Source organism: Caenorhabditis briggsae (assembly GCF_000004555.2).
Source record: "Caenorhabditis briggsae complete genome, chrV, whole genome shotgun sequence".
Taxonomy (NCBI): Eukaryota; Metazoa; Nematoda; class Chromadorea; order Rhabditida; family Rhabditidae; genus Caenorhabditis; species Caenorhabditis briggsae.
The window spans coordinates 15472606-15487397 of record NC_013488.2 but is presented as its reverse complement, the minus strand read 5'-3'; the positions used below and the strand labels follow the sequence as shown (position 1 = coordinate 15487397).

Here is a 14792-nt window from a genome sequence, read left to right as displayed (position 1 = left end):
GGCCCGATTTGGCTCTCCGCAAAAAAAAATAAATTTTTGGTTTGCGAGCGAAGCGAGCGATTTCCTGTCTTTCATTGGTTTGAGATATGAGCCAAATCATCTTTAGTTTCGTTAAGAAACTAGTTAAAGAAAAAAGAGAGTGAGAGAGTGAGAGAGAGAGAGAGAAAGAGAGAAAAGAAAAAAAGAGAGAAGAAAAAAGGGAAGATAGAAAAAAGTAAAAGCGTAAAAAAAGGTATAAGAGAGTAGAAAGAAGAGTGAAGAGTGTTCTATTTTTGTGACCTTCACGGTGACGCTTCGCTTCGCTCAGCGTCACCGTAAACGCAATCTAAGTCACGGTGCTGCGCACCGTTCCTGGCAAGATTAGGCTTAGGCTTAGGATATCAGCAACATTTTACTAGTTAGCCACTTTTTGATATCTTTCACAGAAAATGAGATATATAGGGTCAAAGTGGACGATCCGGGTGTCGTTCTATTAGAGGTTTTACGGTATTTGAAGTCGAACCGATAAATGTTCAAAACAATAAAAAAAAACTTACGGTACTTTTTCAGCAACACCAACGAATCCCAAAATATTCGGATTCTTCTTGAGATCAATCAGTACTGGAATCTCATCGAAAATCATTTTCTGCTGCGTCTCATCAGTGACATTTGCCGGACCTTAAAATTAACCTTACTCAAGTTTCATTGAACTATTTTTATACCTTTAAGAGTAACTGCTAACGATTTTCCATCCTTTCTTAGCTCTCCACGGTGCACTACATGGAACAATTCCTTTTCTAGCTCGTCAAGGATTGTTAAATTTTCAACATCAATCTCATTGGTCGGGGGTTCCTCATATTCTTCACCACTAGCAAATAACAAAGATGGATCTCGACTTTCGTCAGAATTGCTCATGACGAAAATCTTCTAAATTTATGGGAAAGAGAGTGTGAGACGCTGACAGTAAAAGAAAAAAGTAGAGACTGTTGAGTGCGCAATGGGGAAACCTTGTCGCTCTTTTGTTTGCTATCAGTTGCCCCCAGGGGGCGGAGTCTCGAGAAACCGGTTGTTGTGTTAGTAAGATTTGTGTTGGAGATAACGATATCTATTTTTATTCTGATAAGGAATATGAAGAAATTCATCGCAATTTCAATTGTTCCAGTGAATTGAAAATTGAGGAATAATACATGTTATAAATACAACATTCAAATTAAAATGTATTCACTCGACTGTTAGATTGGGCTGATGTCTCAACTTTGCTTCGAATTCGTATTTTTCGACAACCTGAAACTCTTGGATTTCTTGGATTACTCTTGTCATTCCCTCTGGTGTTCCTCAATGATCAGTCTCCGGCCCCTTATTATTTCTCATATTCATCAATGATCTGCTCTTAGAACTTGAACAAATCCCCTCTCTTCACCTTGCCGCCTTTGCTGATGATATCAAACTTACTCCCTCCTCCTCCGTCCGGGACTTGGGACTCATTACTGATTCCTCTCTCAAATTCTCTGCTCACATCAACAAAATCACATCTTTAGCTCTTCTCCGTTCCAAACAACTCTTAAAGTCATTTAGATCTAAGTCTCCAGAATTCTACATTCATCTTTTCGAATGTTATGTTTTCCCGATTCTTGAATATTGTTCTGTAGTTTATTCCCCTCCGCCTTCTTCTCGCCTTGCTCTAAAACTAGAATCTCCCTTAAGATTTTTCTCTCAGTGTATTTTCCAGCGTTGTAATATCCAGTACAGTTCCTATTCTGATCGTGTCTCTATCCTCAATATGTTCTCCATTCGTCATCGTAGGCTAAAAGCTCAACTAATTCTTCTCTATAAAATTTTAAATGGCTCCGCCTACTTTCCTAACCTAAATGCACATGTCAAATACTCCTCCTCCCCTCGTCGCCCTATGAACTTAATTATTGTTCAGCCCTACTCCTCTGACTAGTTTTCTTCAATTGTTCCCATGTGGAACGCCATCACTTCCCAAGTTACCCGATTTCTCCTACCTTCCGAGTTTGAATCCTTAATTTCTTCCAGTATTACCCGTTATTGATATATTTGCTCCCCTATTTTTCCTTTTCTACCGGTTACATCTTTTCTGTGTCAAATATCTAAATTATCCCGTTTCCCCTCCCCTACTCAGATCGGCCTCGTGAGGGGCATTTTTCTGAGTCTTTCATGTCCTGCCCTCTAATGTTTTATTACACCTGATCAATAAACAAATTAATTAAAGTGCACTCCAAAACAGGCCAAAGCGAATCCAAATGAGCATGCCCAGATTACTAAGAAATAAAAATTTTCGGTAATTTTCAAGTTTGAGCTTACATAACAATGGGTAAGCAATAGTCAGTGGTAGAATGAATCGATTTGAATTTCTAGAAGTGAACCAATAGGATCCTTCGGTTATCACTTCCTAAATAAAACCTGTAAAAGAAAGGCCCCTAACTTTGAGCAAATTTTTCTCGGTTCTTGTCACTGATATCAAAAAGTGATCAATGGATAAATTGCTTATCATAACATCTTAAACATTTTATCAGTTGACACATTTTTGATATCTTGCACATGAACCAAGATAAATGGACTAAAATATACGGTCTACAAGTTCGGTCACCCAAATCGTCAAGTTTGAGCTCATATATTTCGGTTCCTGCCAGAGATATCAAAAAGTAGTCAACTGACAAAATGTTTATCATTATATCAGCAATATTTCAACAGTTGATACATTTTTGATATCTCTTATAGGAACCGAGAAATATCAGCTCGAACATAACAGGGGAGACACTTTTATTGAAATTCTTTCAATTAAAATTACCGGCTTAATCAGTAGATCAATGATTGCATAGAAAAACTCAAAGCACGCCATAAAAACCATCAAATACTTGTAGGAGCCCATTGTCTTTGGAGACTTTGAAACTATGAGAATAGTTAGTAAGCAATTTGTGAAGAACGAAATGATGGCCAAAATCAATTGAGTCAAAATTATGAAGTCTGTCATTTTTCGAGATTCTCTTTTCTCTTTGAATGAGAATTTATATAAAATATTTTCTCGTTTGGTGATTGGTGTTAAACAATTTTTATTCGTATTTTTGAGAAAACGAATTTTCCAGAAAATGATTCAGCGAATATCACCGTGTCTAGCTACGGACTAGTGGAGTTTGTGACTAGAAGTCCTGTTTTTGTAGTTTTGGAAGATCTGTTACTTTACTAGTCAAAGCAATATATTTGTGAAATTTTTAAATAATATGTTAGTCATGCTATAATTATTGGTCTTTAGAGTTAAAAAAATTCAAAAATAAATCAAAACACGATTAAAGGCATTTTGGAATATTCGAAATTGATAAAAATCCGAAATTCCCAAAAAGGTTTTAGCGCATTTTCAAAAGCTTTACCTAATAAAGTTTGATGTTTTACAACCTCACCAACCTTTGAAATTTAAGAAGGCGGCGCTCTGCTAGGCTGGTATACTGTAGGTCTGATTTTTGAAAAAGTTTGAATTTTGGGTCTTCAGGAGCTTCAAATACATATGAAACAAAGATCAGACATATTTTCAAAAACATACAAAAAATCTTCCGCCATCCGTCATACAAATATAATCTATTTCAAATCCAAACAAAGCTGTTAGACCTACGCAAAAATTTTTTTTGGAAATTTTTATTTTTCGATTTTTCTCGCAATCCTTGAAGGAATTTTCTTCTACTTGTAAACATGATGATAAGTATTATTAATTTGCTAGCCATCTGTTTTATATTCTCCTTTTTCTCCATGTCGATTATTCTATCTGTCAGTGTTTATTGCATATTCAAGTACTATAATAAGCATAGCAAACATTCGATTTGTGTTCGTCCGGTGCAGTTTATCACTAATACTCAAAACAGTTTCAATGACTACGATATTGATTGTCCCGAGAATTTCGTGTGACAGTGAGTTCGAATATCCAGAAAATGTATTGTAAATATTTTTTTTCAGATTGGCTCATGTTTATGCACTGACAATTTTTAATACTTTGCAATTTTATCACCATAAAGGCATTTGAAAGTTAATAAATTTTGATTTTTGATTTTTTAGAATGTATTCTCATGTAAATCCATTTTCATTGGTCATGTAAATCCATTTTCATTGTTCAAGCTTTTCCAAAGTCCACAGACCCACAACGGGACACACAGACGCGTCTAGTGTTTTATACATAAGGATGATAAAATAAAGTAAACACTCTAATAGAACGCCACCCGAACCGTCCACTTTGAGCCTACATATCTAAATTCTTTTGAAAGAAATCAAAAAGTAGTCAACTAATAAAATGTTTAGTGAACCATTTTTTGATATCTTTCACAGAAAATGAGATACATGGGCTCAAATTTGACAATTCGGGTGGCAAACATCGAATCATCAATTTATACGAACCATTAATTTTTAGCTCAATTATCTCAATTCCTGTGAATGATATCGAAAGTTGGTCAACTGATAAATTATTTATAAGAACATCACCAATATTTTATCAGCTCATCAATTTTTGATATAAGAAGATGAAAATTTGAAAATTTCTAACTCTGGCTCAAATTCGTTGCAGGTTAGAAAAATTTATGTATACTTTATACAGAAAAAAAATTAACTTTAGGCTGTTTAACATGATAACACCAATATTTCATCAGTTGCCAACTTTTTTCTATCTTTTACAGGAAGCGAGATAATTGAGCTCAAAGTTGACGGTTTAGCTGAGCTTCTATTGGAGGGAATACGGTATTTTTCATAATCCATGTTTTGGGTCCCTTATTTTTTCAGGGTGCCCTCAAGTGTCTTGGGACCACAGAAGTTAGTTTTTTTTGTCTCCCGATCTTCTTTAGATTTTTCATAAATCTCTCTTCAAAAATTTTCCCACCAACACCAAACAAAAACCTTTTAGGATAATGATTATTTTCATCTTAATCAGATTTTATCGCCATCAAAAATATTTCCTCTTATGAGATTTGTTCAAATACACGAGATGTATTCTAGCTTTCAGAAGATGAGAGCAACTCAACACTTTCCCGATTGAAGAATCTTGTGGGCGGAAGATTATCTATCAGCTTTGTAATCACTTTCTGATCAACTAAAACCCTGCCATAAATATGGGTAGAATCTAAGTATTTTCCGAAAATTCTGATGCTGCCCTCTTGCAAAGTCTGCGACTTGAAACTAAATGAAAAATTATTCTTTCCCGGTGTATGTTTTAAATGTAAAATGTTCTTCCAACGAAGTGTTCAGAAGAGGAAAATGAAGAAATGCGATAAGCAAGACAGCCACACTTTTTCAGGTATTTCAACTTTTGAAATGTTTGAAAAAAAAGGAAAAAAAACTGATTCCTTTAGATCCCACAATTTTCTGCAGAAGTTGTAGATTCGAAAAATGCATAAGTATCGGAATGATTTTTGAAGGTTTGATACCGTACTTTGATAGAAGCCCCTATACGTTCAGTTTAAGCTCAATTATCGCGGTTCTAATAAAATGTATCGAAAATCTATTAACTAATAAATTATTTATCGTTATATCTCCAAAATTGTATCAGTTGACAGATTCCTGCTACTTTTTATAGGAACCGAGATAAATGAGCTCAAAATGCACGTATAGGGTGGGCTTCTATTGGAGCAAATCTCTAAATTCGAGGTCTCACGTTTTTCATTCAGAAGGTCATATCAAGCAAGTGAAACCTAAATTGGCAAACCCGAAAAGCCAAGACTTCACAAATTTCGACATCTATCTCCAGCTGCAGACATCCCAACAGATTTTCCATCAGAAATATTCAAATTTCAATATAAACGAAGGCGATGCTGGAGTCATTAGAGTAAGAACTTCCAGAACTTTCTAAAAATTTATACCGCATTTCCTCTAATAGAAAAGCACCCAAACCGTCAATTTTAAGCTCAATTATCTAGATTCCTGTGAAAAATATCAACACTTTTTCAACTGATAAAATATACGTGATATTGTGATAAGCAATTCATTAGTTGACACATTTTTGATATCTTTTACCGAAATCGAGATAATTGGGCTCAAATTAAACGGGTTGGGCGTACTTCAAAGGAAATACGGTAATTTTAATTTTTTCAGATTCATCAAAAGTTGTATAAATGCGCAACACCATTCGATATCAATTTATCCCTTCAACTGGGATTTCGGAATGCCATCGATTTTGCAAACCAGTTTTCTTCGTTCCGCACTCTAACCGGAAATAATAAGAAGCTAGTGATTTCAGAATATGGATTGGGATCTTTATTAATGGATCAGGTATTCAAAAGTGCTTACACCACAAATGATAATTTTTGGATCCTTCAAAATGAGAGCGTTTTACATCCAAATGTGGTAATTAAGTCAAATCAAGCCGAAAAAGATAATGGTTCAGATAGGTAACACACTTTTTTTTCAAAAAAAAAAACAAATTATATTTCAGAAGTCATTTTGAATTTGTCAATTATCTGCTGCAAAGCCTGAAAAAGCCATTCAAAGACCTGAAAATCGATAATCAGGAGTGCATGCTTCTGAAAATCTTGCTACTTTTCACTCGTAAGTTAAACGATAAATTACCGTAAATGCTCAAACTTTGAGCTCAATTATCTTGGTTCGCTGAGAGGTATCAAAAATTGGTTAAATAATAAAACGTTCACCATAATATCCCCACCATTTTATTGGTTTACAAAACGCTGTTATCTTTTATAGAAACTGAGATGATTGAGGTCAAAGCATACGTATTTGGCGGTCTTCTAATTGAGCATGTACGGTATAAAAGGGGTTGATAATTTCATCGTAAAGTTCAACGAAGCTTATATGTACTTCCATATATTCCAGGGGGCAGTCGAAAAAAACCTTTTGAATGGATTAGTCCACCTCCAAAAAAGTTACCGTAGTTTTGGCAATCTGTGACAGGTTATGTCTGCATGTGTCTTTGTGTTTGTGCATTTCATATCTTCTATAATTTCTCGACTCTTTCAAATACGTCTAGATTCCAGCATCGTATCTCAAAAGAGTGAAAATCGAAGATACGGATAATTTGATACCGAGATGTATGATGCATCTCATGAACCATTCAATGAACAAATCCCCGGACGATGGAATCGTTCGATATGGAGAGATTGTTCTGTTACTTGGTTCGATTCGAAGTGTAGTGAAAGCATACTACAATCAAACTAGAAACTCTGTGCTTTTTAATATTTCCAACTTTGATTCCTTCATCAAAAACTGTCTTGTTTCCTGAGCCAATCATTTTTTCCTTTATAGTCAAAAATAAAAAATAAAAAAAGTTAAATTGTCTTTATATACTTTACCTTATAGCTCAATTATCTCACTTTCTATAAGAGATATCAAAAAGCTGTCAACTGATAAAAAGTGGTAATTTTACAAAACATTTTATCAGTTGACCAATTTTTGATATCTTCGGAGGAACCGAGATAATTGAGCTTAACGTGCGCGTATAGAGTAGAATTCTATTGGAGCAAGTACGGTAGCAAGTTAGCGTGACGTCCTACTGTACTTGAAGCTCAATTATCTCAATTTGTATAAGAGATATCGAAAAGCTATCAACTGACAAAACATTGCTGATATTATGATAAGCATTTTATCAATTGAAAAATTTTTGATATCCTTCGCAGGGACCGAGATAATTGAGCTGTAAGTTCAAGTATAGGTAGCGTTCTATTAGAGAATTTGAAATTACAATAAGAGACTTTAGTAGAGGGTGAAAACCTCAAAAAAACCCACTATAAATTTTCAAAAAATTTTAAATAACCAATCTCAACCTCTAGAAAAAGAGAGTTTCCAGCAGCCAGTTCATTTTTCATGTCAGGCTCAGAAAAGTTTTATGTCAGGTCCTCAAATCCACAAAATATCCTGAAAAAAGTATATTTTAATCTAGCAGATAAGTCTTTATTAAAAATCAATCTCTCTATACCATTTATTCAAAATGACAAATTCGTGATCCTTCAAAATGACAAATTCGTGATCCAAACGTCAATTTTCTCCATTTTCAAAATCTTGCTAGACTTATTTCCTAAAACCTCCTACTCATGTTCTTTAGTCTCTTTCAATCCTCCTCAGCATTGTCTCTTCCCTGCATTTCCCCCTTCATTCGCATTTTCTCTCAGATTCCCTGTGATAATGATAGTAACAATCACTAATTTACTCGCACTCTGTTTTATCTTTTGTTTCCTCTCCATGGCAATTCTATTGGCTTTTGGAGTCTATTACATTTTCAAGTACAATTATGATTTATATAAAATGCAAAAACTGGGCGAAGATGTGAAATGTGCCCTTCCATGTGAGTTGATTTATGTCTAATGTGAGTGTAAGTTCCGATATTAATTTCGATTAATTTTTTTCATATTTTCAGCCTATGTCACCGTATCTTCTGATTCTGGCAGAATAACACCTCTTCCATCATATGATGATAAGGAACAACAAAACTATCCAAAGTTGCAACATTTATTTTTAGCATTACCTCCTCGTGTGTAAAATAATGAATTTTTTTAAAGGATTCTTTATTTCTGCCCCAGTTTGGACCATTGAACGATCAATTAAAAAAAAAATTAAGTCTAGAGAACATGTGATAGTTATCAATTCTTAAAATTTTCTCCTCTTGAAAGGTGTTGAAAAACCAAGTGCAATTGTTCTGAAAAGTATACGGACTTTCAAAGAAATCAGAAAGTCTCTGAGGGCTGTCGTAAGAAAAATTGTGCAAATGAATTATAAATTTCTCAAATTTAGGCGATCTTATTGCTGCCTGAAAGTTGTTTTTCATCAAAAATTTCAAAAAATTTGCAAACCTCGGTCAACCCTTTCAAATCTTCTGCATCACTATTTTGAAGTTCAGCATCGATATATATGACAAATGAGTAAAATGTTTCATTGTAGCATTTATTGGCAAATTTTGGGTTGTGCATGTCTGTGCATTTTTCCATTGGTCCAATTTGGCGATTTCAGTAAAATCAATATTTTTATCGTAATAGCTACGACGGAAGAATCGAATATAATTTAAACAGTTGGCATCCAGATGTTGAAGAATTATTGAAATTTCGTCGCCATGATAAATCCCCAAACTCAGATACTGTGTCTTAATGGTCCGTGAATTTTTATATTGCTCCAGGAATTTCGAAATATCATCGACGTCCGGTGAATCTATCAAGCTCCAAACTAGCTCAAATTTTTGAAGACATTGGTTTTGAAACTTCTTAATTATGTTATAGTCATTCCAGAATCCTTCCATGTGGTCAACATTCTCGATGAATTTCTCTTTCCTATTCTCTCTATTTCTGTCGAAAACCAAAGTTTTGTATCCGTTTCCCTGAATCATGTAACTGATATGAAGCATTTCCAAATGGTGGAACAAGTGGATTGTAATTTTTTTGCATTCCAAATGAATTTGTATCTGACTGAAATACAATTCTGGCTTCGAGGCTTCTACAGACTTTCCGGAGTGAGAAACTTAAACTTATTGTTTGTGGAAAACCAATTGAATATTTACAAAACTTACATCACCGATGGGTCAACATGACCTAAAATCAAATTCATAGGAACATCTGGCATATCTAATAAGATGATGAAAGGTGATTTTAATATTTTTGGTTTATATTTTCATTTTGTTCTTTTCAGATTTTAAGGATTTTGGTCATTGCAATGCGTTTCTTTCTTCTCGTTTCGTTTTATTTCGCCTTTTGAAATTGTGACTTGTTTTTTTTACTGTTCTGTTTTTTTGGACTTGCCAATAAAATTTGCACCACTTAATCAGATTTTTAAAGGTGGAGAGACATGGAAACGATATATACATTTCTCAACATTGTGTTTATATAAGCTCCTAGAGGAATCGAACTTGTGGTTCGATCGTTAGAGATGCCGCGTTGCTACCAGTTGATCTACGGTGGCGAGAGTTGCGCCGCCGAACGATGTGATATATGAAAACCATACATGTGAATGGCCGGGCCGGGCCGGCCCGCTCGGCCCGTCAAGGACAACTTTTCAAAAATTTCACTTTTCAAATGTGCCAAAATATTTTTAATAGCACAAATATCAATTCAAATGCATACAACCATCCGAAAAAGTCAATTTAATTGAATTTTGAGCGAAAAAATCAAACTTCATTAAGCCAAGGATGACATTTTTTTCTAAATACGACCTCTAAACAGTTTTTTCGACAGAATCGTCCTCTAGTGGGGATTTTTATTTATTAAGGAGAGAAGCCATCTTGAAAAATGATGATTTGCTCTAAAATTTCAAAATTTTCAAAAAGCGGGCCGGCCATGTGTAATTTTTTCCGGCCCGGCCCGGAACGCTTTCAGAAAAATCCCAATCCGGCCATGGCCCGGCCCGGCCCGCGGGCCGGCCATCTTTTCCACAAGTATGATGAAAACGACACAATAGCTACGTGTTGTATGTTTCCTGCACACCGTCACGTTTGAATGCTTACTCTCGCCCCGAAAAAAACTGAAAAAAGCTCTCTTGTCTGGCCTCTCACCAGCAGATTCAGTGGATTCTGGTTAAAAATTCATAAAAATCCGCAAATTTCATTAAAAATGAGCGCTTTTCAGCAAAACAGAGTGTTTCAACAAATTTTTGTGTGGATTTTTCTGAATATTTTTCACTCAAAACGTATGAAATTTTCAATTTCAAGTAACATATTTTGAAGGGGGTCCTTCTATTTTTCCAAGCCCCTCGAAGGACCATTCTATTAAAGAGGCCCTTATAATACAGGTTTTACGTTATCTTTTTGACCGGTACTATAGGTCCCAATCAAACTCCATACTAAATTTCGATCTCTGTTCCCAAGACTACGTGATTTTTGTGTAACTGAACTATGTTGTTTCCTGCTTCTCCTCCGAAAAAAGAAATTTCACACGCAACAGAGATCATCAACGACATATCATGTATGAGAGCCGGCACTACAAGATGTGTTGGGTTTATTCGTGCGAAAATTTAGGATCAAAAAGATGGAAAATGAGGGGATGAAACGGGAGGATACAACTAAGAACAAGTGCTTACCAGTACGAGTTTTACATCTAATCCCAATCTTAGTTTCAAAGAGTATTTAGTCGACTCTACTTGAGAACATTTTTTGCCTCTCCTTCTTGGACGTCATCAGAATACGTTTTTCCCTTTCTCACGGTACGTAAAGCATGAAGTAACGAATGTGTGCTGGATCACAAGTAATTCTTGATCTAACGAAAAAGTTTATTATGTCATTTTGACATTGATGTAACATATGTTGTCCTCATTTTTAAAGCTAGCACATTCTGAATTCCAAATGTCTCGATTCGAATGTGTTCTTTGTGGAAATCATACCTTACTTCATCGATATGGACCCGTCACTTGCTCTATGTGTAATACTTTTTTCCGAGGTGCCATCAGTGGAAATGTGGTCCTTGGGAAATGCTTGAGTGGTTGTTTTCGGAGGAAGGTGTTTGGTAAAATGAGGTTTTGATTTATTAGCAACGATATCCGAGTTTCAGACTTTAAAATAATGTGTCGCGGTTGCAAATTGGGACGATGTCTGGCAAGTGGGATGGATCCAAAAAGTGAGTTCCTTGGAATATTTTGGAAAGTCCTTTCTAAAATCTACTAGTAGTCCCTGGTTCCAAAGGAACTGAAAAACTAACATAATTTTAAACGGCGATGAAAGTTTTCTGGGTTTTTTGGCTCGAGAATATGCATTCGCCATTCTGACAATTGACGGTCATTCTGAAAATTTTCAGAAGTCTGGATCTCGGCAGGCAAATTTCCGATCACTTCGAAACTTTTGGAGGGTGTAAAACAGACCTAGATTCCAAACTTTACATTCGCGGATTTTTTTTTTCTTTTCGGCGTGCTTGTAACGGGCCGGGCCGGGCCGGGCTGGACTTTTTCCCGAATTTCGGAGGCCCGGCTGGCCTGTCATTCCACAAGTTTTGAAAATTTCAAAAAAACACATAAGGGGGGACCCTTGTGTGATTTTTTTCGATCAAAAAATTTTTTTCGAGTTTTTTTTTATATTTTTTGATCAAACAGACAAACAATCCAAAAAACACAAAAAAAATAGGAAACTGTATTGAGAGCTCAAAATTCGGTTCAAAATGAAAAAATTTTTGCTACCGGGTCTTCCGGGCCGGTCCCGCGCCTTGAAATTTTCCTCAGGCCCAGAATTTTACAAGTATGCTTTTCGGCCCTTTTTGTACTCAAAGTGTGGGGTGTCCTTCGGAAATCGGCCAATATCTGAATCACTAGAAATTTTCAAAAAGTTCTGGGATTGCAACTTTTTTCAATCTAGGTCTGTTTTACACCCCCCAAAATTTTCAAAGTGATCGGAAACTTGACAACGTTTTTCCAGAATCCTGAAAATAGTCAAAACGACTGAAAACCAACTGACCAATAAAATTCTAGATTTAACCGCGCCAAAGGCGCTCAAGCCAGCTGTTTGAAGCGCCGGAAGCGCACATGTATATATTTAACTGAACAAACAGTCACGACAACTACATTAATACTTCTAGAAATCTTCCACCGCCCATCAACCCCTTTCCAAGACCGAATTAACACAAAAACCGACTTCGAATGCCTCATAAAACTCCAACACCATCAAAAACACGACAACCGTATGATGAATCGAATAACTATCGATCGTATATGCAGCAGTTATCTTGTACAGGTAAACTAAAAAAAAATCAAAGCCTTGTTAAATTCAAAATTTCCATTTCCCAGATGAGCAATCACAACTACAATCGCGCCAGTTTCCAAGACATCAATATGGTCCTGAAAATGGGATTACTGGATGCAAAACAGTTTGCAAAACGTTTCGAATCGTTTGAAAATTTGAAATTGAAAGAGAGAAATTTGGTTTTATCAGAATATGGAATTGCTTACATGCTGATAGATCAAGCATTCAAAACTGCGTTTCATTCCAACGACAATAATATTTGGTTGCTTCAAAATGACTCATTTTTTCATAAAGAGCTATTTTTCAAGATTCCAGTAGAAGATATGAAATCAGAAGATATTTTCAGACAGAGAAGGTAATTTTAAAATTTTAAGCATCTTCATTTTCAAACTTTTAGATGTCACTTTGATTTCGTTCAAGCGCTGTTGAGAAATCTTGTGACACCATTTCGAAAACTTAAAATTGATGTTTTCGAATGTATGATCTTGAAAATATTGCTTCTTTTGGCATGTAAGTCTTGTCTCTAAACTATGGAAATCTAAAAACAAAAAAATATTCCAGCATCATTTCCTGGTTGTGTGAAGCTGGATGATCCAGATCGAATCGTATATAAATGCTATCAAAGTCTTCAAAGACATTCAAATCAAATTTCAAAAAAAAATGGCATCGAGAGATTTGGCGAAGTGATTCTGTTAATTGGAAATATTCGGTGTGCGGTTAAACATTTTTATAACATGACCAGATCGACAGATTTGTTTAGAATTTATAGAGAAGATCAGTTTGTGAACTCAATTTTGTTGAATTGAACTTTTTATTTGAATGCTTATTAAATTATTCAAAAACTGATTTGTGCATACTTGTAACGGGCCGGGCCGGGCCGGGCTTTTGCCTGAATTTCGGAGGCCCGGCCCGGCGGGCCTGTCATTCCACAAGTTTTGAAAATTTCAAAAAACAAATAAGGGGGACCCTTATGTGATTTTTTTCGATCAAAAAATTTTTTCGAGTTTTTTTTTGATATTTTTTGATCAAACAGACAAACAATCCAAAAACCACAAAAAAATATAGAAAATTGTATTGAGAGCTCAAAATTCGGTTCAAAATGACAAAATTTTTGATACCGGCCCCTTCCGGGCCGGGCCCTGGCCTTGAAATTTTCCTCAGGCCCGGCCCGGCCCGGAATTTTACAAGTATGGATTTGTGATGTTTTAGAAAAACTTTCAAACCAACGCCAAATTATGGTTTTTTGAGGATCTTTGGGGTAAGAAATTCTCTGAAATACAGTTTTTGAATCATCCGGTCTCGGTGGGGCTACTCACGAACAGTTTCTTATGAAAGACTTATTGATGAAGTTCTAAGTTCTAAAAAAACTACGCCTTTGAAACTAGTTCTTTTGACTCGTCGTTGTCTAGTTTTTAGTCTGTTCTTGGTCCGATATTAGCCCATATTGGCCATAGAGTAGCTAACCAATGAAATCGTCAATCAACAAGTTAATTATTTAAGAGGAACAACAAAGAATTGATTTAAAAAAAAGACTACTAGAATTTGTATCCGTTTAGCCGAAATGTGTCTGTGAACACTTCACCATTGTAACTCAAAAACAGGATATTAAAAATTTTATTGAGAACGTAGTTGGGCAATTCACACCGAACACTCACAATCAGGAGTATTCTAATCCAGCAACAACATCTTCAAGAAAGACTTGCACGAGAAAAATAAAGCAAACTTGTATGAACCGCTTCCATCTCTAGAAAGTTTCTCTCACTTCCGGGAATTATAGAGTACCAAATCTGATGATGACTATTATGCGGACGATTTCCATCGAACAATATCTCAAACCAACTCTTCAATTCTTCAGATTCGTAATAAGTCTCGTACTCCAGCGAGAAAAATTTGAGAGATTGATTGTTCAAGAGTACCTGAAAATGGTGTTATTTCAACAGTTTGAGAATTTAAAATTACACAAACCTCTATCAGATGACGTAAAAATTCCAGTGAAATTGCCGTAAAACCTCTAATAGAACGACACCCGGATCGTCCACTTTGAGCCTATATATCTCATTTTCTGTGAAAGATATCAAAAAGTGGCTAACTAGTAAAATGTTGCTGATATCCTGATAAACATTTTACTAGTTAACCACTTTTTGACATCTTTCAAAAGAAGTGAGATATA

General features: G+C 35.4%; 5 protein-coding genes across 5 annotated transcripts in view; 3 read left to right on the top strand and 2 right to left on the bottom strand.

The window, feature by feature from the left end:
* CBG04848 overlaps positions 1–894 on the bottom strand; it is a gene marked incomplete at both ends in the record, with an annotated part of 3763 nt that extends 2869 nt beyond the window's left edge. Inside the window, 2 exons of the mRNA XM_045238218.1 lie at positions 537–657; positions 702–894. Of these exons, the coding sequence (XP_045092781.1) occupies positions 537–657; positions 702–894 (314 nt within the window). The remainder of the gene's footprint in view (positions 1–536; positions 658–701) is intronic.
* A 4302-nt stretch (positions 895–5196) lies between these two features.
* CBG04847 lies at positions 5197–7204 on the top strand (the record flags this gene model as incomplete). The annotated part of the gene is made up of 5 exons (XM_002637973.2): positions 5197–5269; positions 5640–5797; positions 6064–6359; positions 6404–6516; positions 6960–7204. 5 exons carry the CDS (start codon positions 5197–5199, stop codon positions 7202–7204), a joined length of 885 nt encoding a protein of 294 aa, XP_002638019.2.
* A 956-nt stretch (positions 7205–8160) lies between these two features.
* CBG27249 lies at positions 8161–8457 on the top strand (the record flags this gene model as incomplete). The annotated part of the gene is made up of 2 exons (XM_045238216.1): positions 8161–8263; positions 8336–8457. The coding sequence occupies 2 exons, from the start codon at positions 8161–8163 to the stop codon at positions 8455–8457; spliced, it is 225 nt and encodes a 74-aa protein (XP_045098357.1).
* Positions 8458–11239: 2782 nt separating this feature from the next.
* On the top strand, positions 11240–13428 carry CBG04845 (the record flags this gene model as incomplete). Its single annotated transcript, XM_045238215.1, has 6 exons — positions 11240–11399; positions 11445–11510; positions 12459–12613; positions 12667–12977; positions 13020–13132; positions 13184–13428. 6 exons carry the CDS (start codon positions 11240–11242, stop codon positions 13426–13428), a joined length of 1050 nt encoding a protein of 349 aa, XP_045092780.1.
* A 746-nt stretch (positions 13429–14174) lies between these two features.
* The window catches only part of CBG04844, a gene marked incomplete at both ends in the record, with an annotated part of 3911 nt that continues 3293 nt past the window's right edge, over positions 14175–14792 (bottom strand). The window contains 3 exons of the mRNA XM_002637971.1: positions 14175–14212; positions 14346–14538; positions 14588–14668. Coding sequence (XP_002638017.1) covers positions 14175–14212; positions 14346–14538; positions 14588–14668 — 312 coding nt within the window. The remainder of the gene's footprint in view (positions 14213–14345; positions 14539–14587; positions 14669–14792) is intronic.